The sequence below is a fragment of the Pleurodeles waltl genome, chromosome 12, assembly GCF_031143425.1.
Source record: "Pleurodeles waltl isolate 20211129_DDA chromosome 12, aPleWal1.hap1.20221129, whole genome shotgun sequence".
NCBI lineage: Eukaryota > Metazoa > Chordata > Amphibia > Caudata > Salamandridae > Pleurodeles > Pleurodeles waltl.
Genome location: NC_090451.1, coordinates 715,648,912 through 715,672,631, shown reverse-complemented (window position 1 = coordinate 715,672,631; position 23,720 = coordinate 715,648,912). Strand labels below are relative to the sequence as shown.

General features: G+C 46.1%; 1 protein-coding gene across 1 annotated transcript in view; it reads left to right on the top strand.

The window, feature by feature from the left end:
- LOC138267311 (zinc finger protein 418-like) overlaps positions 1–22,958 on the top strand; it is a 114,316-nt gene extending 91,358 nt beyond the window's left edge. Inside the window, exon 7 of the mRNA XM_069216168.1 lies at positions 19,308–22,958. Within this exon, the coding sequence (XP_069072269.1) occupies positions 19,308–19,954 (647 nt within the window). The 3' untranslated portion in view covers positions 19,955–22,958. The remainder of the gene's footprint in view (positions 1–19,307) is intronic.
- Positions 22,959–23,720: the final 762 nt, after the last annotated feature.

Genomic DNA, 23,720 nt, shown 5'->3' with positions numbered 1-23,720 from the left:
TTTTCCTTTAATTTAACGCGACAACAACAACTAATGGCTAAGAAGGAGGCGACTTATGTCATGCTCAACATTGAAAAATTAGAAAGATTGCCTTTTACCGTGGCCGAAATACCGTCTGCAGAGTGGTTGATACACAGGGTTATTAATCTGCCTATTTCTACGTTACAATTCACATCCTGTTTGAAACATGTTCCAGTAGGCAGATATGAAAAGCTGGGAGATAGTTACATCCATGAGGTGTGGGAGCTTCCCTTCTTGTACAAATGCCTCAATGGCATGAAAGAGGTCTTTCTTAGCGGTAGTGAATGTGAGACTTCAGTCAGCCATTCGATGATTTGTAAGCAGCTGTCCTTGCATGAGGCATGTAATGCCTCGGTTGCGAAGTTGGCTTGCAATCTGAAGGGAGTTCCAGTCCCCTTGATTAAACACACGTTCCAGGTGCTTTCACATGGCAGCTACGTCCTCAATAGTGAAGACTGTTGTGGTATGCGGGCTGGAATAGTTTACGTTGTTTCGGTCACTAAGGTTGTTACTTGCTGCGGGAATGTGTTGTTTCCCCCACTAAATTAAGGGAGGTAGTGGATATTTGGCCTCACATTGCTACTTCCAAGGTGAATTTCGACAAGTTAAGTAGACTAAAGGCTTTATTGTTTCAGAAGCATGTGGCCCTTACATCTGCACGCGAGTCCTACGCACTTCAGGTGGCAAGGTCGTCAGCAGAAATACAGTACCTGTTAAATACCAACTTTCGAAGCCACTATGGTGAACTCGTGGGACATATATTTAATGCGTCCAGCACAGCTGGATTAGCACATTTTTTCAAAGCCGTTGGTGTTGGTTATGTTCATACCTTCTCTTCCATATTTGGTTTAATACCTTCGGCTATTCATTTGATTTTCGGAAGCATTTTTGGTGGATTTCCGATAACTTTGGCTTTATTAGCCAGTATTTTGCTGTTGCTGCTGTTTTTCCGCAATGGCTGTCCCGCCGCAACAAGGACGAATGTGGGCGCTCCCATCAGCGCAGCTGTGTCATGAACGCATGATGCAGCACTTTGGAGCAACACTCCTGGAACATTTGGGGTGTGACTGGTCTCTGTCATTCAGACCGGTTTTGGATTGTGTGCATCCCGTGTTTCAGTGCCGTTGGTGCTCTTTTGAACATGCACTAGTCGTCTGTCTCTCACAGGAACGCCCCCCAGTGGTTGATGCTGATCTGTTGATGTTCCCGATGAGGGCTCATTCCCAGACATGCGCGCTGCGGCTGCGTTTGCTTAGTGAGGCTGATTACGAGATACCCTTCCTGGAGGAAGTTGATATTAACTTGTTCACGGACTGTGTCCGGGATGCCGCCTTGGTTGATTCTGGGGCTTTGGAACACACCTGCTCCTTGATAGTCTTTGGCATGGATTTTCCGGTCTGGTCATCTGCCGAAGTGGAGACCCTCCTGCTTTCCATGACCACTAATTGAATTGGATCTCATCTAAATTGACACTGTTACATGAATTTGGCTCTTGCCGCATGCTTATTTTTAAATTGAGGATTAATGTGCCTTGGTGTCCTCATGACTTGTTGAAATTCTATAGGATTTTAATTATTTGTTAGCTCAAGGCATTTTTAGCTTCGGCTTAAACCACTTTCTACCGACAAGGGGAGGGTGTATTGTAGCCATTTTTTAATGTAGCTTTTGCACGTTTGCTTAAAGTATTAGGCCTCTGTGCACTTTGTCCTAGATGCATTTTATTTAGCCTTGCACTGTTATTTTACAATAACTAGTTTCACGGTCTTGTTTTATTTTCTTCCATCACACTGTTTAGCTTACTTCAGCACTGAAGTTCTCAAACAATACATTCTTGCTCGCTCTGTGCTTCAGTCAAGGATACAGTCTGGTACATTGCCGATAGACGTGGTAGAAGTTTAGTCTTTAGGGTTCGTAGAAAGTACACATTCTTACGTAGGGACGTTTCTTAGACCATCGGTGTGTTAGTTATAAAAACACTTTGTAGTCCTGATACACGTAAGAGGGAGATTCCGACCAGGAACCCACAACTAGACGCTGACTGCCCTGTTGCAGATGCTGATCCCGATCACAGGCCTTTGCTCAGGTATGAGGGTCGATGTCCTCCCGGGGGAACCTGAAAGGCAGGCTTAGAGCTTAACATGCTGTGCTCAAAATAGAACTTAGGAGAGAGAACGTAATCTAGTTGCATTATGATAGCATTATTCTTATGTTTCACTTTCCTCGTTACTATTTCAATCCTACTGTGTTGTATGGTTCTGGTTATTGCGGCTCCCGCCTTGTTATCTAAAATGCAGTCGTTTTATTAAACCAATCTTAAAACTCAAACTGCCTTTGTCATTTATATATGAGACCATACTGTGTATGAGAGAACTGGTTGGGATCTGAGTGACCACGACTTCCCTGGGAAGCACTAAGATGTCATGCGCTCGGCTGCCCAATTGTCTCTTCCCTTTGGGAGAGATGAGGCACTGCGGAACTCAACCCGGATTTGGGGTGACAAGGGTCCTTCGCCGTGGGTTAGACTTAGTTCCACACACTGTGAACGATCTTGCCGCCCAAAAATCCAGTAGTCTCATTAGGATAATGAGAGCCTACGCGACAGTAGGAGTCCAGAAAACTGTTTCCCGGCGACCAGACACGCATGGAGAATAGTCTTGGCCTGCTTGAAAAGACTGTGGCAGGGAACGCGGTACTGGCAGGGTTGAATGCGCTGTAGGAAAGTACCCTCTTTCTTGGCATGGTTACCCCCATTACCCCCATTTACTGGCTGTTGTCATTGTGTTTGACCGTGTCTATTGAGACCCTGCTAATCAGGACCCCAGTTAGTTTTGCTCTGTCCTGTAAATTGTACCTTTTTCTTCCCACAATTGGCATATTGGTCCCCCCATGTAAGTCCCTAGTATATGGTACCTAGGTACCCAGGGCATTGGAGTTTCAGGGATCCCTATGGGCTGCAGCAGTTATTCTGCCACCCATGGGGAGCCCATGCAAAGTGTTCTGCAGGCCTGCCATTGCAGGCTGCGTTAAACAGGTGCATGCACCTGTTTTCACTACAGGTCATTGCACCAGGTCACCGTAAGTCGCCCCTATAGTAGGCCCGCGCAGCTCAGAGGGCGGGGTGCAGGTAGGTACCTGTGTGTGTGGGCACCCCAGCACTAGCAGAGGTGCCCCCACAAACTGCAGATCAATCTTCCCGGGACTTTGTGAGGGTGAGGACGTCATTTTACACGTGTACTGGAAATAAGTCACTACCTATGTACAGCTACATAATGGTAACACCGAACATGGGCATGTTTGGTATCAAACATGTCAAAATCATACCCCAATAGTGTTGAAAGTATTGGAAGTATGATTCCATGCACTCTTGGGGCTCCTTAGAGGAGCCCAGCTGCTGTCACCCCTCAGACAGGTTTCTGCCCTCCTGCTGCTTGATTTGATCAAGCCCAGGAAGGCAGAACAAAGGATTTCCTTTGGGAGAGGGAAGTAACACCCTCTCCCTTTGGAAATAGGGCTGACTGGCTTGGGAGGGGTAGCCTCCCCAAGCCACTGGTTTGCTTTGAAGGCCACATTTGGTGCCCTTCGTGCATAAACCAGTCCACACATGTTCAGGGGCCCCAATCCCTGCTCTGGTCCGAAACTGGACAATGGAAAGGGGAGTGACCACTCCCCTGTCCATCACCACCCCAGGGGTGGTGCCTAGAGCTCCTTCAGAGGGTCCTTGGGTTCTGTCATCTTGTTTCCAAGGTTGGCAGGGAACTCTGGGAGCATCTGAGTGGCCAATTGAGGCAGATGACGTCAGAGCGCTGATAGGTGCTTACCTGATTAGGTGACCAATCCCCTTTAAGGGCAATTTAGCGTCTCTCTCTTGGGTGGGTCCTCAGATTTGGCTTGCAAGTTTCCAGCAGGATTCCTCTGCAACCTCCACTTCGACTTCTGGCCATTGAAACTGCGACTGGACTCTCCAGTAACCGACAATGCTGCAAACAACGAAGAAGGCTCTTCTTCATCTTTGTTTCCAAGTCTCCTGCTAGCATTACAAAATTTCCCTGGCCGTGTATCCTCAGAAGACAGCAACTCTTCAGCCTGCACAAGAAGAAGAAGGAATCTCCCTTGGAGTGAAGGAGTCACTCCCCTGCAACCACAGGCACCTAGAGCAATTGACGACCGGCTACGTGGATCTCCCCTCCTCTTGAGATGTGTGGATCCTGCATTACAGGTGGTGGTCCGGAGTAGTGCTCATGGTCCTCTCTGCCAGAGATCCAACTTTCGTGGAGGTAAGCCTTTGCCGTCCCATGCAGGACAGTCTTCCAGTGCACTGCATATCTTGCAGCTGCTAAGGCTTGTTTGCATCTCCTCCAAGGGATCTTCAAGCGATGTGTAGCTCCGGCCCCCAGCACTCCTTCCTGCAAAGCACAGCCTTCTGTGCGGTTCACCTGCAGCGTGGAATCTCCTTTTGTAGCGCTGCGTGGGCTTCTTCTGCAACGCCTGTGTCTCCGTCCTGTGGGACTACTGTGGGTGCTGCCTCTGCTCCTGTGGACCCTCTGCGATACTGAGGGTCCCCTATGACTCTCCCTCCTGGTTTGAGTCCTACTGGGCCTTGCTGGTCCCCGGCAGCACCACTTTTCCACCAACCGCAAGTTTGCCTTTGCCAAGGCTTGGTGGTGGAATTCCTGCACCAACACCCATCTACAGTCTTCACTCCAGCGAGGGACATCATCTGCATCCATCAGGAACTCTTCTCTGGCTCCAGGGCTACAGTGCTGACTTGTTCTTCATCACCGTCGACCAACTCCTGCAAGTACAATTGAGTGGGTAGTAGCTTCTACTCCTTCTGGACTCCACGTTGACACTTGGTCCCCTCTCTCCACAAGCCTTCTTTCTTTGGGTATCCACCACTGGTTTTCTTGCAATCTTGTCTGGGTGTCTTTTCTTCTTTTTCCTCCTTTTGGGTGCTTTGAGGAAAATCCAGTGATTTGCTCCTCCTTTCCCGGTCGCTGGGGGTTATTGTGTTATTTAACTCTGTGGTTTTCAAGTACTCCCAGCTCCCTTCTATGTGTCCGCATTCCATTTTATAATATATGGTTTGTGCCCCCCCATGCCTATCTCTGATTGCTAGTGTATGTATTTAGTGTATTACTTACCTCCTATTGGAGGGTTGCCCTTCTAGTAATTTGTGGTATTGTGTTTAAAAAATAAAGTACCTTTATGTTCGGTGGCATGTGTAGCTGCAGATACACATGCTGTGCACAGTCCGCCGTCTGGTGTTGGGCTCGGAGTGTTACAAGTTGTTTTTCTTCGAAGAAGTCTTTTCGAGTCACGAGACCGAGGGACTCCTCCCACTTCGGTTCCATTGCGCATGGGCGTCGACTCCATCTTAGATTGTTTTTTTTCCGCCATCGGGTTCGGACGTGTTCCTTTTCGCTCTGTGTTTCGGGTCGGAAAGTTAGTCAGAATCTCGGAAAAATTCGTCGGTATTGTTTCGTTCGGTATCGGGTTAGTTAGAACAAATCGACACCGAATATTGGAGAGCTCCGGTAGCCCTTCGGGGTAATTTCGATCATCCGTCGGGGCCTGGTCGGCCCGACCGCGTGCAACATCGAGACTGATGGAACGGACTCCGTTCCGATTCTGTCCTAAATGCCATAGTAAGTATCCTTATACGGATCAACATTTGGTCTGTAACTTGTGCCTGTCCCCCGAGCACAAGGAGGATACGTGCGAAGCCTGTCGTGCGTTTCGGTCGAGAAAAACGCTCAGAGACCGAAGAGCCAGGAGGTTGCAGATGGCGTCCACGCCGACAGGACAACAACGGTTCGAGGAGGAGGAAGAAGAAACTTTCTCCATCCACGAGTCGGATTCCGAAGAATTCGACGTCGAAGAACAACCAACCGTGAGTAAGACGTCGAAACAAAAAACACACAAAAAGACTGACAAAGCCCAGGGGACGCCCCCGCCAACAGGCCATGGCTTAACCCGGAAAGTAGGTGACCGTCCATCGGCACCGAAAAAGGGCGAGCTGGTGTCGAAGTCGTCCGACTCCGGTCGAGACACAGGCACGCAGCAATCTCGGGACCGAGAGAGTGGTGCAGAAAGGGGTCGACACCGAGACAGCGGCACCGAAGTTGCTCGGCACAGAGACAGCGGCACCGAAGTTGGTCGACACCGAGAGGGCACGACGCAGAAAAGAAAAAAGATCTTGTCGGAGCCGAAAAAATCCAGAGACACGGTTTCGGTGCCGAAACACCCGGCAACCGAACCGAAAACTGGTTCCTACTCAGAGGAACAAGGACTGTCCACTCAACTAAAAAAACACAGATTTGAGGAGGAATTACAAACAATAGAGCCAGATCACACGCAAAAGCGGATCTTTATTCAAAAGGATACAGGGAAGATCAGCACTCTTCCCCCAATCAAAAGGAAACGGAAACTTGACTTCCAGCAAGGAGACAAGCAACCACAAGAAAAGGTGGTAAAGAAGGTAACTCCACCACCCTCTCCACCACCGTCAACTCATGCATCACCGGCACAAACTCCACCATTAACACACTCACCAGCTCATACCACAATGAGCCAGGATGATCCGGATGCATGGGACCTCTACGACGCTCCAGTATCGGACAATAGCCCGGAGTCGTACCCAACTAAACCTTCACCACCTGAGGACAGTGCATCATATGCACAGGTGGTAGCTAGGGCAGCCGAATTCCATAATGTATCGCTACATTCGGAGCCTATTGAGGATGACTTCCTCTTTAACACCCTGTCCTCCACCCATAGCCATTATCAAAGCCTTCCCATGCTCCCAGGAATGCTAAGGCACTCGAAACAGATATTTCAGGAGCCAGTTAAGAGCAGAGCCATAACTCCAAGGGTGGAGAAAAAATACAAGGCACCGCCCACAGACCCTGTTTTTATAACATCACAACTGACACCAGACTCAGTAGTTGTGGGGGCAGCTCGTAAGAGAGCCAACTCGCATACATCAGGCGACGCACCACCTCCAGACAAGGAGAGCCACAAATTTGATGCAGCAGGAAAAAGGGTTGCAGCACAAGCGGCAAATCAATGGCGCATCGCCAACTCGCAAGCACTCCTGGCGAGATAAGACAGGGCTCATTGGGATGAGATGCAACATTTCATCGAACACCTCCCCAAAGAGTTCCAAAAACGAGCGCAACAAGTCGTGGAAGAGGGACAGAGTATCTCGAACAATCAGATACGGTCTTCCATGGATGCAGCGGATACAGCTGCAAGGACAATAAATACTGCAGTCACGATAAGGAGGCACGCATCTGGGTTCAAACCTGAAATATAACAGGCTGTGCTCAATATGCCGTTTAATGAACAACAATTGTTTGGGCCGGAGGTGGACACTGCAATTGAAAAATTAAAGAAGGACACCGATACAGCCAAAGCCATGGGCGCACTCTACTCCCCGCAGGGCAGAGGCACATTTAGCACATTTCGTAAAACAACTTTTAGGGGAGGGTTTCGAGGTCAACCCACAGAAACCAGCACCTCACAAACAAGACCACCTACCTACCAGGGACAATATCAAAGGGGAGGTTTTCGGGGACAATACAGAGGGGGCCAATTCCCAAGAAACCGGGGAAAATTTCAGGGTCCCAAAACACCTCAAAATAAACAGTGACTCACAAGTCACACAACCCCTTCACACAACACCAGTGGGGGGAAGACTAAGCCAGTTCTACAATTCTTGGGAGGAAATAACAACAGACACTTGGGTCTTAGCAATTATCCAACATGGTTATTGCATAGAAGTTCTCCAACACCCTCCAAACGTCCCACCGAAAACACACAATATGTCAAAACAGCATATAGACCTTCTAGGACTAGAAGTTCAAGCATTACTGCAAAAGGACGCAATAGAATTAGTACCAAATCGACAAAAGAACACAGGAGTTTACTCACTGTACTTTCTAATACCAAAAAAAGACAAAACTCTAAGACCAATACTAGATCTCAGAACACTAAACACCTACATCAAATCACACCACTTTCACATGGTCACACTACAAGACGTAATCCCACTGCTCAAACAGCAAGACTACATGACAACATTAGATCTAAAAGATGCGTATTTCCATATACCGATACATCCTTCGCACAGGAAATACCTAAGGTTCGTATTCAAGGGAATACATTACCAATTCAAAGTGTTGCCATTCGGAATAACAACTGCGCCAAGAGTCTTTACAAAATGCCTAGCAGTAGTAGCTGCACATATCAGAAGGCAGCAAATACACGTGTTCCCTTACTTAGACGACTGGTTAATCAAGACCAACACGCTAACAAAGTGTTCACATCACACAAATTATGTTATACAAACCCTTCACAAGCTGGGTTTCTCCATCAACTATGCAAAGTCACACCTTTTGCCGTGTCAAACACAGCAATACTTAGGAGCGACAATCAACACAACAAAGGGGATAGCCACTCCAAGTCCACAAAGGGTTCAAACATTTCACAAAGTAATACAGGCCATGTATCCAACACAAAAGATACAAGCAAAAATAGTATTAAAACTCCTAGGCATGATGTCTTCATGCATAGCCATTGTCCCATACGCAAGGTTGCACATGCAGCCCTTACAACAGTGCCTAGCATCACAATGGTCACAAGCACAGGGTCAACTTCTAGATCTGGTGTTGATAGACCGCCAAACATACATCTCGCTTCTATGGTGGAACAGTACAAATTTAAACAAAGGGCGGCCTTTCCAAGACCCAGTGCCAACATACGTTATAACAACGGATGCTTCCATGACAGGGTGGGGAGCACACCTCAATCAACACAGCATCCAAGGACAATGGGACATACATCAAAGAAAGTTTCACATAAATCACTTAGAACTGTTAGCAGTATTTCTAGCGTTGAAAGCATTCCAACCCATGATAACCCACAAATACATTCTTGTCAAAACAGACAACATGACGACAATGTATTATTTAAACAAACAGGGGGGGACACACTCGACACAGCTGTGTCTCCTAACACAAAAAATATGGCATTGGGCAATTCACAATCACATTCGCCTAATAGCACAATTTATTCCAGGGATCCAGAACCAGCTAGCAGACAATCTCTCTCGGGATCACCAACAAGTCCACGAATGGGAAATTCACCCCCAAATACTGAACACTTACTTTCAAATTTGGGGAACACCTCAAATAGATCTATTTGCAACAAAAGAAAACGCAAAATGCCAAAACTTCGCATCCAGGTACCCACACAGGCACTCCCAAGGCAATGCTCTATGGATGAATTGGTCAGGGATATTTGCGTACGCTTTTCCCCCTCTCCCTCTCCTTCCATATCTAGTAAACAAATTGAGTCAAAACAAACTCAAACTCATACTAATAGCACCAACATGGGCAAGACAACCTTGGTATACGACACTACTAGACCTGTCAGTAGTACCTCATGTCAAACTACCCAACAGACCAGATCTGTTAACACAACACAAACAACAGATCAGGCATCCAAACCCAGCATCGCTGAATCTAGCAATTTGGCTCCTGAAATCCTAGAATTTGGACACTTACACCTCACACAAGAATGTATGGAGGTCATAAAACAAGCTAGAAAACCTTCCACTAGACACTGCTGTGCAAGTAAATGGAAAAGATTTGTTTATTACTGCCATAATAATCAAATTCAACCATTGCATGCATCTCCAAAAGATGTAGTAGGATATTTACTACATTTGCAAAAATCCAATCTAGCTTTCTCTTCCATAAAGATACATCTCACCGCAATATCTGCTTACCTGCAGATTACTCATTCAACTTCCCTGTTTAGAATACCTGTCATTAAAGCGTTTATGGAAGGCCTAAAGAGAATTATACCACCAGGGACACCACCTGTTCCTTCATGTAACCTCAACATTGTCTTAACGAGGCTCATGGGTCCACCTTTCGAACCCATGCATTCTTGTGAAATGCAATACTTAACGTGGAAAGTTGCATTTCTCATTGCCATCACATCTCTAAGAAGAGTAAGTGAAATACAGGCGTTTACCATACAAGAACCATTTATTCAAATACACAAGAATAAGGTAGTTCTAAGAACAAATCCAAAATTCTTACCAAAGGTTATCTCACCGTTCCACTTAAATCAAACGGTAGAATTACCAGTGTTCTTCCCACAGCCAGATTCAATAGCTGAAAGAGCACTACATACATTAGACATCAAGAGAGCACTAATGTACTACATTGACAGAACAAAAGTAATTAGGAAGACAAAACAACTATTTATTGCCTTTCAAAAACCTCATACAGGAAATCCAATTTCAAAACAAGGTATTGCCAGATGGATAGTTAGGTGCATCCAAACCTGCTATCTTAAAGCAAAGAGAGAGCTGCCTATTACACCAAAGGCACACTCAACCAGAAAGAAAGGGGCTACCATGGCCTTTCTAGGAAATATTCCAATGAGCGAAATATGTAAGGCAGCAACATGGTCTACACCTCATACATTTACTAAACACTACTGTGTAGATGTGTTATCTGCACAACAAGCCACAGTAGGTCAAGCTGTACTAAGAACATTATTTCAAACTACTTCCACTCCTACAGGCTGAACCACCGCTTTTGGGGAGATAACTGCTTACTAGTCTATGCACAGCATGTGTATCTGCAGCTACACATGCCATCGAACGGAAAATGTCCCTTACCCAGTGTACATCTGTTCGTGGCATTAGTCGCTGCAGATTCACATGCGCCCACCCGCCTCCCCGGGAGCCTGTAGCTGTTTGGAAGTAATCTTCAACATTTGTACATTTGTAAATATATTACTTTAACCTTCATTTTGTACATACTTATTCATTCCATTGCATGGGCACTATTACTAGCATACACAACTCCTACCTCACCCTCTGCGGGGAAAACAATCTAAGATGGAGTCGACGCCCATGCACAATGGAACCGAAGTGGGAGGAGTCCCTCGGTCTCATGACTCGAAAAGACTTCTTCGAAGAAAAACAACTTGTAACACTCCGAGCCCAACACCAGACGGCGGACTGTGCACAGCATGTGAATCTGCAGCGACTAATGCCACGAACAGATGTACACTGGGTAAGTGACATTTTCCTTTTGTAGCACTGAGTGTTTTCTTTCATGTGTGTAAGTGCTGTGTGACTACAGTGGTATTGCATGAGCTTTGCATGTCTCCTAGATAAGCCGTGGCAGCTCATCCTTAGCTACCTCTAGAGAGCCTGGCTTCTAGGCACTGCCTACACTTCATTAAGAGGGGATCTATGGACCTGGCATACGCTGTAAGTACCCTGGGTACCCACCACACACCAGGCCAGCTTCCTACATACAAGTACCTTCTTGAGTGCCTGTGTGTCATAGATTATAGGGTCTATGTGCAGAGAACTCGTACTGATGTGGACAGATCCAGTACATTACTAACCCGCATGATCAGACCAAAAACTTCACACATCCCAATCCTGTCCATAATCATGCCCGACAAACTAATATCAACCCACTGATGGAAATTTCACAGCATGCTGGGGCTTTTATTCTACCCTTAACAGTGCCCATCTGCCCTCCGACCCTATGGCCATACACTTGTTCCTAGAGCAATTAGTTCTGTCAAGTGTGTTGACAATGGCTAGGGAAGACCTGGAGGCCCCCCTAAAACAAGGTGCGATTTGGGGAGCCATCAAAGAACTTGCCCATAATAAAACACTAGGCTCCAAAGGACTCTGTGTCAAATTTTATTCCATCTTTGCTACACAACTGGTCTCTCAATTGGAAAAAGCTTTTCTCATCCTCCCTGGAAGAAGAAAGGCTCCCCCTTCTACTAGACAGGCATTGGTCACCCCTTTACTAAAACCGGTAAAACTACTGTTTGATATGTCATCTCACAGACCCTTATCAATTTTTAATACAGAATATAAGATTCTGAACAAAGTGTTTGCATGCCGACTACTCCCTTTACTCCTGCAATTGCGGCACACGGATGAATGCGATGATTTTGTCCCACTCCAGAATACTTCACTTAACATGAGCCGCCTGCACCAGATCATGGATGCTGCCAGCGGGCACTTCCCTCTGGCAGGCTGTCTCTCATTGGACCTGCACCAAGCCTTTGATACCCTAGTTTGGGACTTCATGTTTGCAGCCCTCATCCGCTTTGATGTCTGTCCCGAATACATACACTTTGTTATACTCCTATATTCCTCACCTACTGCGAAAGCTCGAACAGTGCAACACATATCTTCCTTATCCCAGTGGCCTGCAAACTTTTTAATGTGCCACCCCACAGTGAGGAAAAAAACATTGCCTCCCCCCACCAACATTTTTCATAATTCTATTAAATTGGCAATTTTTAAATGTCTAGACTTATTTAAACATTGCAGTTAAGTTCTGTGACTGTTTTAATAATGCAATCAAATACATGTTTCTAGTCAGGCAGGCCTTCCTAACGTGCAAAAGTATCCACTGTGAGATTAATGGGGGTGGGGATTTTGAAGCGTATATGGAGTCCCTTCCCATTTGACATATAGTCCCAACTTGGATATAAGTGACAAAACATGTCAGTGATGGGCAATTACAGCTGTTTACTGCTGCTAATTTTTTCAGCTTAAAACAAAGTCCTGTTTTCAGCATAATGCTTCTTCTGGACAGAGCCTGGCATCCCCCCCACCTCATTTGAGGCCCCCCAGTTTAGAGACCCCTGCCTTATCCAGTGCCGCACGGCACTAGACAAGGATGCCCACTCTCACCAGCACTTTTTGTGCTGGTGCTGGAATCTTTAGCGCAGTGGATCTGTTAGGACGCCCAGGGACCCCTCCTTAGGCTGCACAATACACCCGATATCGTTGGATGCCAGCAACATGCTCTTATATGTCAAAGATCTCCATGAGGAGTTGATCAGGGTGTCCCAATTGTTCTCCACGTTTGATGACCTGTCTCACCTCGTCTTAATAACGACAAATCATACACCTTCTCATTGGAAGGTACGTGTGAAGAGTCCTTCTTACTTTCCGGTGGCAGGCGTTCCACTATCTGGCTTTCAGATATATTGAGAGGCACTAGACTTACTGGAGGGGGATCTTATGAAAACGATTACAAACCTAAAATCTGAAATTGGTTTTTGGATTACGCTGCCCTTGTCTGTGGCGAGTTGCTTGGCCCTAGCCAAGATGGTTATGCTGACTCAGCTATTGTACCACTTTGTAAATCTACCTATCCTTTTCCAGATCTTTGATCTGTGAAACACGCTACTGATACACTTGGCTTGGATCTTAAAGCCTCCTTCAGAGTAGGAACAAAACCAAAGACTAGCCAGTCTTAGGGTATAAAGAAAAACAATTTAATATGTGCCAGGGAACTGATGGCTTGAGAGGCCAAGTCCAAGCAGTCTGAATTGCGGCACTCCTATACAATCTTTTATGCATGAAGACCACAAAAATGGAAAAATACATCATCCAGTTGGAACAACTGAGAGGTAATTTCTTCATGGTCTGATGTTGATCTGGTGATGAATGGTGTTACACATATATTAGGCATCTATCCAATCACAGTAGAACAACATTTCATGATGGCAGCGTGATATAAGATGATCACAACCGTGACCTGCACATTTCTCAGACAGGACTTTCCAAGCATCACCAAGCCAGTTTCTTCATAACCGTTGCTCAGACCTATGCGGACATTCAGATGTCTGTCTGTCTGCTGGGTGAATGAAGCAATGTATGTTGCGTGAGGTGTCTCTTTGAAGCAAGCCTTGCATTACAAGCTATCTGTCAGGGTTAATTTAGTAAAGGTCACTCAACCTTTTCCATATGTTTTTCAGGCCTGTACATCATTGAGTATCACAGGATGAAGTCAGGCCTGGAGAATAATAAAATGGTTTCATTAGCCAGTTTCCACAGTGGCAGCGACCCTTAGCCTGGCTACACTACCGTTGCTATGTAAATAAACAGAAAGGCCACTCTACTTCTACATTTACTGTATTACAATATTGCAAAAAATGTATATTGAGCACAAAGGTAAAATAAAATATATCTCTTTATTATATAATATTTTGCATCAAGATATCTGTACAAACACTACGTGAATTTTCGTTTTTCAAAAATGATACTCATTCGATATAACGTTAAACAAAATGAAAAAATTAAAAGACCAAACAAGCCCTCCTAAAGCAACAAATTAACGCTCATGCCCAAGAAATCACTCAACTACTATTCATACCCACTCAACCTACTCTCTCAATAATGCCAAATGAATTCCAGTTAATCCGCTTCAGATCCATTCCCTATAAATACAGAGTGAATTTAGATAACTCGTGACTATCTATAATGCAGCATTCTCATCAACTGGATTAAAGTACATAAACTCGTTATGGTTACTAGACAACTACTGGATCATTCTTCCCCAGTTAAACAACTATACAGAATGATATTTACTATTCCTCAAAGTTCAATTATATACGCAATTTAATACGGATCCTTTAACTCGAAATTAAAATAATAACGCTGACGCCGGTTTTGGTGTTTCTTCAGAACGATATTCTGTCAGTCAAATCACCATCAACAGTGCCAGCGATAAACGACTCCTATTTGATCGGAGCCCTCAACCATATCTTCTTGAAACATTAAATGCAGGAACTCTGCACTAGATTCTGTACATGCGAACATTAGTCCTGCCAATCAAGGACTTTGATTCTTCCTGGCCTGCACATAGGTCTAAAAGATCCTGCAGGCTCTGCTCCTGCCACCAAGAAAGTTGGCTGCACCTTCTGTGCTGCCGTCCCAGACTAGTAACGGGAAGAAGACGTCAATCATTCCAGTGGCGTTGGTTCTGGGGGCGGGACCTGCATGGAGACGTCCAATCTCTGCTTTTCACACTCGGCTGCCCGGGCCTTGGCAAGATGCGCGAAATATGTGACAATTCTCGGGCGGCTGCTAGCCCAGTCAGTAGGGGCGAACAGTATGGCGCATGAGGAGCCAAACGCACTTTAGCACCCATTGCTGCAAACGGAGACAACACTAACCCTTTCTTAAATGCTTTTTTATTTTCCTTATTATCAAATTTTAATGCATATATTATTCACTGTACTTTCTTATAAGGTGTAAGGAAATGGCTCCCTGTTGCAGTTACCCCCCACTTTTTGCCTGATACTGATGCTGACTTGACTGAGAAGTGTGCTGGGACCCTGCTAACCAGGCCCCAGCACCAGTGTTCTTTCACCTAAAATGTACCATTGTCTCCACAATTGGCACAACCCTGGCACCCAGGTAAGTCCCTTGTAAGTGGTACCCCTGGTACCAAGGGCCCTGATGCCAGGGAAGGTCTCTAAGGGCTACAGCATGTCTTATGCCACCCTAGGTACCCCTCACTCAGCACAGACACACTGCTTGCCAGCTTGTGTGTGCTGGTGGGGAGAAAATGACTAAGTCAACATGGCACTTCCCTCAGTGTGCCATGCCAACCTCACACTGCCTATGGCATAGGTAAGTCACCCCTCTAGCAGGCCTTACAGCCCTAAGGCAGGGTGCACTGTACCACAGGTGAGGGCATAGGTGCATGAGCACTATGCTCCTACAGTGTCTAAGCAAAACCTTAGACATTGTAAGTGCAGGGTAGCCATAAGAGTATATGGTCTGGGAGTCTGTCAAAAACGAACTGCACAGCTCCATAATGGCTACACTGAATACTGGGAAGTTTGGTATCAAACTTCTCAGAATAATAAACCCACACTGATGCCAGTGTTGGATTTATTAAAAAATGCACACAGAGGGCATCTTAGAGATGCCCCCTGTATTTTACCCAATTGTTCAGTGCAGGACTGACTGGTCTGTGCCAGCCTGCTGCTGAGAGACGAGTTTCTGACCCCACGTGGTGAAGGCCTTTGTGCTCTCTGAGGACAGAAACAAAAGCCTTCTCTGGGTGGAGGTGCTTCACACCTCCCCCCCTGCAGGAACTGTAATGCCTAGCAGTGAGCCTCAAAGGCTCAGGCTTCGTGTTACAATGCCCCAGGGCACTCCAGCTACTTGAGATGCCCGCCCCTTGCACACAGCCCCCACTTTTGGCAGCAAGTCCAGGGGAGATAATGAGAAAAACAAGGAGGAGTCACCCACCAGTCAGGACAGCCCCCAAGGGGTCCTGAGCTGAGGTGACCCCTGCCTTTAGAAATCCTCCATCATGATTTTGGAGGATTCCCCCAATACGAATAGGGATGTGCCCCCCTCCCCTCAGGGAGGAGGCACAAAGAGGGTGTAGCCACCCTCAAGGACAGTAGCCATTGGCAACTGCCCTCCCAGACCTAAACACACCCCTAAATTCAGTGTTTAGAGGATCCCCAGAACCTAGGAAACTAGATTCCTGCAACCTAAGAAGAAGAGGACTGCTGAACTGAAAAACCTGCAGTGAAGACGGAGACACCAACTGCTTTGGCCCCAGCTCTACCGGCCTGTCTCACCACTTCTAAAGACACTGCTCCAGCGACTCGTTCCCAGGGTCCAGCAACCTCTGAAGCCTCAGAGGACTACCCTGCATCTAGAAGGACCAAGAACTCCCGAGGACAGCGGCTCTGTTCCCCAAAGACTGCAACTTTGCAACAAAGAAGCAACTTTGACACAATACACGTTTCCCGCCGGACGCGTGAGACTTTGCACTCTGCACCCGACGCCCCCGGCTCGACTTGTGGAGAACAAACACCACAGGGAGGACTCCCCGGCGACTACGAGACCGTGAGTAGCCAGAGTTGACTCCCCTGAACCCCCACAGCGATGCCTGCAGAGGGAATCCTGAGGCTCCCCCTGACTGCAACTGCCTGCTTCAAAGACCCGACGACTGGTAAAGACTCTGCACCCGCAGCCCCCAGGACCTGAAGGATCCGACCTCCAGTGCAGGAGAGACCCCCGGGTGGCCCTCTCCCTTGCCCAGGTGGTGGCTACCCCGAGGAGCCCCCCCCTTGCCTGCCTGCATCGCTGAAGAGACCCCTTTGTCTCCCATTGAAACCGATTGCAAACCCAACGCTTGTTTGCACACTGCACCCGGCCGCCCCCGTGCCGCTGAGGGTGTACTTTCTGTGCTGACTTGTGTCCCCCCCGGTGCCCTACAAAACCCCCCTGGTCTGCCCTCCGAAGACGCGGGTACTTACCTGCTGGCATACTGGAACCGGGGCACCCCCTTCTCCATTGAAGCCTATGCGTTTTGGGCACCACTTTGACCTCTGCACCTGACCGGCCCTGAGCTGCTGGTGTGGTAACTTTGGGGTTGCTCTGAACCCCCAACGGTGGGCTACCTTGGACCCAAACTTGAACCCCGTAGGTGGTTTACTTACCTGCAAAAACTAACAAACACTTACCTCCCCCAGGAACTGTTGAAAAATGCACTGTCTAGTTTTAAAATAGCTATATATCATTTATGTGAAAACTGTATATGCTATTTTGCTAATTCAAAGTTCCTAAAGTTCCTAAGTGAAGTACCTTTCATTTAAAGTATTACTTGTAAATCTTGAACCTCTGTTCTTAAAATAAACTAAGAAAATATATTTTTCTATACAAAAACCTGTTGGCCTGGAATTGTCTCTGAGTGTGTGTTCCTCATTTATTGCTTGTGTGTGTGTACAACAAATGCTTAACACTACCCTCTGATAAGCCTACTGCTCGACCACACTACCACAAAATAGAGCATTAGAATTATCTCTTTTTGCCACTATCTTACCTCTAAGGGGAACCCTTGGACTCTGTGCATGCTATTTCTTACTTTGAAATAGTACATACAGAGCCAACTTCCTACATAAGGGTTTTAATTAACTGAACAATTAAAAATAAATTGACATTGACCTACTGGACACCTTATTTCTGACACCAATTACTATCACTCATTCTCCAGAAGGTGCTGAACCGAATACCCATTAGCTGATATGAACGATACACACCATGGGTTACAATTGCCGCCTAATTTAATGGCAATACCAAGGACTCCGTACACACCTGTTGGTTTTCCTTGCCCCTCAGAAAGCGAAATGGGAGGGGGACCTTGCACGTGAACTCCAGGATAAAGAATGGGCCTTCCTACTCGAATATCCCAAACAAATCCTTCTAAACTCCTGCTTTAAGTTTATCCTGCTCTCCATATGGCATAGGGCTTGTCTCACCCCTCACAGACTATACTTGATATTCTTCGCAGGATCTCCAGCCTGTACCTGGTGCTGCGCCCCAGACGCAGGTCTACTGCACATGTTATGTGCTTGCCCCTTACTATCCACTTACTGGTCGGGTATTCGAGCTGCCCTCTCAGATGTTACCGTACTAGATCACTAGCAGAACGGTGCAACAATGCATTTGTTGGGCCCCAGGCTCAAGAGTTGTATAGTAGTGGCACGTATAGCAGACTTAGCGATTCTCCTAGTCTTGACAAGACACTGGAAATCCAACGGCACCCCTCGTTTCTCAATGGCGTAAGGAGGTGCAATGTGGGGCCAGGCGGAGAGTTGGGTCTTGCGTAGAGGAGTACTGAGGCATACGGAAGCGACCCATCACAATGGAATGGGACGCTTTGCTGGAATCTAGTCAAAACACTGGGGGCTGACAGTGCATAATGTCCCCGCCATAGCAATTCTATATGACAGGTTTAGCTCTTCTCCCAGCCTAGAGTTTCTACTTCACCTACTATGCACTGTTCCCTGCATCGCCTTGACATCCTGCTAGACGCTGTGCCCTTAAGTAGTTCAGCTTCAAACTCCAGATGCATTGTGTTCTGGACACTGGTCCAGCGCAGTTTCACGGCTCCCATCGATCACACCGCACCAGGGCCATCTACACCCACCGGTATCACGTAGCTATATAATACACTATGGTGCCACTGTCAAAGTATTTTGGGAAAAGGAAGGATTGGGATAGAGGGGGGAGTTCACATTGGTTTGGATTTCAAAATTCATGTCTTTGTCAGTTGTGTATATGTGAGAGATATATTTCACCAACACTTTGTTCATGCACATTACACATTAAAAAATAGATTAGGACAAATTTCTATGTTTTATGCTGTGGATGTATACTGATATCATTCGCCCTTCGGCATTTCTACTTACCTGTCTGTTTTGAAATGCAATTAAGTGTGTGTTAAAAAAAAAAGCGATTGTGAAATACATTTTTAAATACCTTTTCGATATGCTTTTAATATGCACAATTTAAAATTGATTGTGGGCGTAGAAATTTTTATTTTAAATGTTAATTCTGTAGCGTGCTTAATGTTACTAATCACGTGCAGATTAATAATTTCAATTCTGTTTTAATTCAACAGGAGATAAAATAAGGAATAGAAAAATGAAAGCAGAAAACGCAGGAACAAACGTGTCGAGAAGAGACGGCAGAAATGTTTGTCTTGGTCCTGAGAATGCAACAAGCTACGAAATCCAAACGCAGCCAGATATTGGTCCAGAGTTGGGAGGAGAAGAAGGGTTGCTATGCGGGAGTGCTCTTAGTAACGCAGCTGCTTTTAATGCATACCAGGAATCCCCGCATGTGCAGAGTGCAGAAGAAGGTTATGAGTGGGGAAGCACACAGACTGACCGTATTTCATCTCAGCCAGAAACACAGCTCAACGGTGGACTCTTCCCGTGCACTGAATGTGATAAAAGTTTCAACAGGAAGGGAAATCTAATCAAACACAAAAGAATACATACAGGCATAAGACCGTACCAGTGCACTGAGTGTGAGAAGAGCTTCAGTCGGAAGGAGCATCTCATTGTGCACAAGAGAACCCACTCCGGAGTAAGGCCTTATTGTTGCAGTATCTGCGGGAAAAGCTTCACTCAGACGGGCGTTCTCATTCGACACCATCGAACCCACACACAGGAGCGGCCACACCAGTGTCCCGAGTGCGATAAAAGATTCAGCCTCAAGGGGAACCTTATTAAGCACATGAAAACGCATAACCACAACAGATAGCCATCTAAGAAGTAAATATCAGAAACTGAATAGTGACACCTATTGCACCTGTTCAGTTTTACCTGCACTAACTTCATGGATCAGTCATGCTAGTAGCCTTCTGCTTGGTGGTGGTATAAAATTGCATTGGCTCAGTTGTACAGTTTCATTAAGGACAACCCGGCGCAATCAGTCGTCCATGCTGTGGTACCAATGTAGGGCTTTGGCCTCACGTGGCACAGTTGAGTTATAGTTCCACATTGCAGTGCTGCAATGTTGTTAGGTCCACCCATACCCGAGCAGAGTCGAAAGTTCAAAATTTAAGCAAAAATCCAGAGTTAAATGCTGAAAATAAATATTAATATTGTTAAAAAGTCATGAACACTGCTCAAAATGGAAAGAAAATCACCATGACATTCTTTTAAGACGTAATGATATGAAAAATGATTGGTCTCATTCGTAAAAACATTTTAGGTAAATACAAATACACTCTGGAAATTACAAAATTATTTAATATGTAATTATCATAAGAGCCTAAGAAATCACTGGGTATGCGCAGCTTTACGTCCATTTCTGGATGTTCCTGGAAGCTGTCGTGCCTGTGCAAATGCCGGGACTTCTGTTCCTCCTCAGCCTCGGTGGCCACCCACTTGCCCTGATTCCATTGGCTCCTGCGACCTTCAAGAGCTGCAGCACTGGTGCAGAAAGCCTGAGCTGATGCTCTTGGCAGGTGCCCACTTAACCTATTTCTGCTGGCCTTTTGCCACCCTTTCATCGTCCTTCGCCCTGTGTGGCTGCCGTGCTGATACTGTTTCCAGACTTGGATGCGCTCTAAGGCTACCCACCCTCTTCAACCATGCTAGTGTGGCACAGTTTCCCTTGGCATCTGTTTCCCAGAAGCGCAGTGAGCTGGCCGCTGGGTTGGCACCTTCTGGGTTGTGGTGCCCTGCTGATCCTGATTGACCCAGCGGTGCCTATCAGAGCATCTTTCACACATCACTACTAATAACTCTCGCCGGTGTGATGGAAGGAATCAGAACCTTATACAGTTCAAGAGCTTGACTTAAACTTATGACAGCAGTCACTGATCTCCCAGTGCTTCTTCATCAGCTGCACCCGTTAACCACAAAACAGGGCAGCTTCACTTAGGACCAGGTTTCAAGCGCTCTTTATGTTCATCCAATTCAGATCACTTTGTCTTACCACATTTGTTCTTCTTGTGAGAGTTCCAGGTGCAGTACTACTTTGCCCAGGTGCTATGATAAAACTGTTGGAAAAGGGGGTTGCTAAGGGCTTTGATTTGTAAACTCTGTTATTAATTACAATGTGTAATCTCCGTTTTTCCACTTGGTGCCAAAGTGGTTCTGAACCATGTGGAAGGGATTCAGACCCCTCTTGTATCTCTGTGCTCCGTGTCGCCGAGCTGCGGAAGTCTGTGCAGCTGAACAGTCTGGGCAGAAGACTGCACTGATCTCTCTGTGGCTGCGGCCTCACAGGTTGCACTTGGACTTTGGAGGCCCTCAAGTTGCACATGTGATGTTTGGTGTGAGTGTCAGGTATGTGTGCAGGTCCTCTGTGTGCTTCACGCTCAAGTACGGTTGGAATACAGTGCGGGTATTAAGCATGCTAATGCTGTGATCAACCAGAGCAGGAGTGCCCTGCTTTAATTATGAGGTCATTAGGGAAGCCTCTGGAACAGTGTACTTGCTGGCTTCTTCCATTTCTTTAGCGTCGGTGGGCATGCCCTGCACCGTAAGGCTGCATCTGGACCAAAGGGTGTGTGTTCATTGGAGCTACCACCATGCACAGTCCAGCGCCCCAGTGATTGGATGAACATGGTGAACCATCAATGAAATGGAAGATGCGATATTGCAACTTCAGCAATTATTTATTTGCCAAAAGTGGGTGGGTTTTCTCTTTGCTCCTGTTTCATGCATTGCAACGGAGGGTCTAGTATGGAAGCGGCTGAGTGGTTCTTCACATTACAGGATGTGTGAGCCAGGCATTATGCTTTAACATTCATTTTTGTGTATTCAGTATAACTCGGTAGAAGAGCCAGCGCACTCTTACACAGAGACTTTAATTCATTCCATTTTATTGTTATATTACACACACCTGTCAACTTCCTTGATTTCCGAGTACTGGAATCTACCTCAGATAACAGTGATTGTATGATCCTGAAATGTGGAGGGAGTAACTTGGAGGGAGGAGTGGGCCCCTGAAGCCCTAGCAGAAATATCCACTAGCTCTGTGTGCTGGCCTAGTCCATGAGTAACGCATGAGGTTGGGTTGGTCTTGTCTTGTTATGTGGATGTGTTGGGGAAGACTTCCACCAACCACACTGTTTTAAGCTTACTCTTGAATGAGGTCAATATAGGTGTCAGATGTGGATCCCTGAAGTAACTTAATGAACTTGCCACAGTGACTGGCTGGATATTTCTGTAGCTGTTGGGTTTGATTAAGAGTGGATCCAAATTCTTCGGGTTCCCCTGCCTGGCACGACTCTAGATGGGCTATGAAGATAAGATAAGTCTCAGTTTATACTCGGTTCCACTGGAGCCTTGTTAGGGACTTCAAAGTTGTGCTAAGCCCTTCTCCCATGCCACGTTATTTTTGACTAATGACACCTCAGTACCCATCTTCTTAAGCTGGAGGTCTGATCCATTTGTATGTTTGTAAATGAAGGTCGATTGAAGGCTGATTTATTGTGAGCACAGGGTATTTTAACTAACTGCCCCTGATTGTTATCTTGTCCATGGTTTAATAACTTCTTAGTTCTACACATTTTGCACAGGATTAACTTCGCCCATGATTAGGTTCATGGCTGGACAGTCCTTGTGAAACTCTTCAGTACTCGTAGTCCTGTAATGTTTACATAGGGAGTAACATTCTGGGAGCTGTTGTTTACCAATAAACATCACCCGTGTTTAACATAACTGCAAAATAAAATGTGCTGCTCTATTGATTTGTATAATAATATCCAAGTTTAATTGTACATTTTTATATAAATAAATATGCAGAAGTACTGGTTGTAACATCATTTTTGCAGTAAAATAAGGGTGGTTGTATAGTAATAAATGAAATAATAAACATGGATAGCTACAGATGGAAATGGTCAAAAATACTGTGAATGTGGCATTTGTATAGCATGAACCTGTCTAAAAAGGCAGCTGAGAGCTGTGCATGGTCAAAGGCAGCAGTACACTCTACAGTGAACGGAGCGCTCGCTGGTTTCTGCCAGCGCAAGTGTACTGTTACTGCTCTGTGATTTAGGGCTCAACTTCTTCAACTTTTTCCTAACCTGTGGCAGCTTTGGGACTAATGTTGTTCCAGATCCTGGCTGATGTTTGTGTTTTTCTTTTTTTATACTTTGTCTCCACTCTGATAATGTCCTGGCTACGGATGTGCGGAGGATCACCAGAGATGGGGAACTTGTTGACTGGATTTGTGGTGGAAGTGGTTGTGATGGCTTTGTAATTCTGCAGCTCTTTTTGGAGATGTGCCCACTGGCGATAAGGAACGATTAGAGTTCTATGAGAATGGGACTGATGTGATGTTGTTTGGGCGGGACCAGGATGAGACACCCAACGGTGTGGGATGTCCTTAAAGGGTGGTCAATGTGGAATCTGGGAAGACATGGAGCAGGGCGTTTTGTCTTTCCAGATACAAGAGTACAAATTCTGAAGTTGATTTTTTATGAGGAGCAGGTTTGAAAAGAGAGAGGGGTTACCAGAATGTAGGCTGGGTTTTTGTTTTTTGGGGGGGGGGCTTTTGAGTTTTTTAGGCC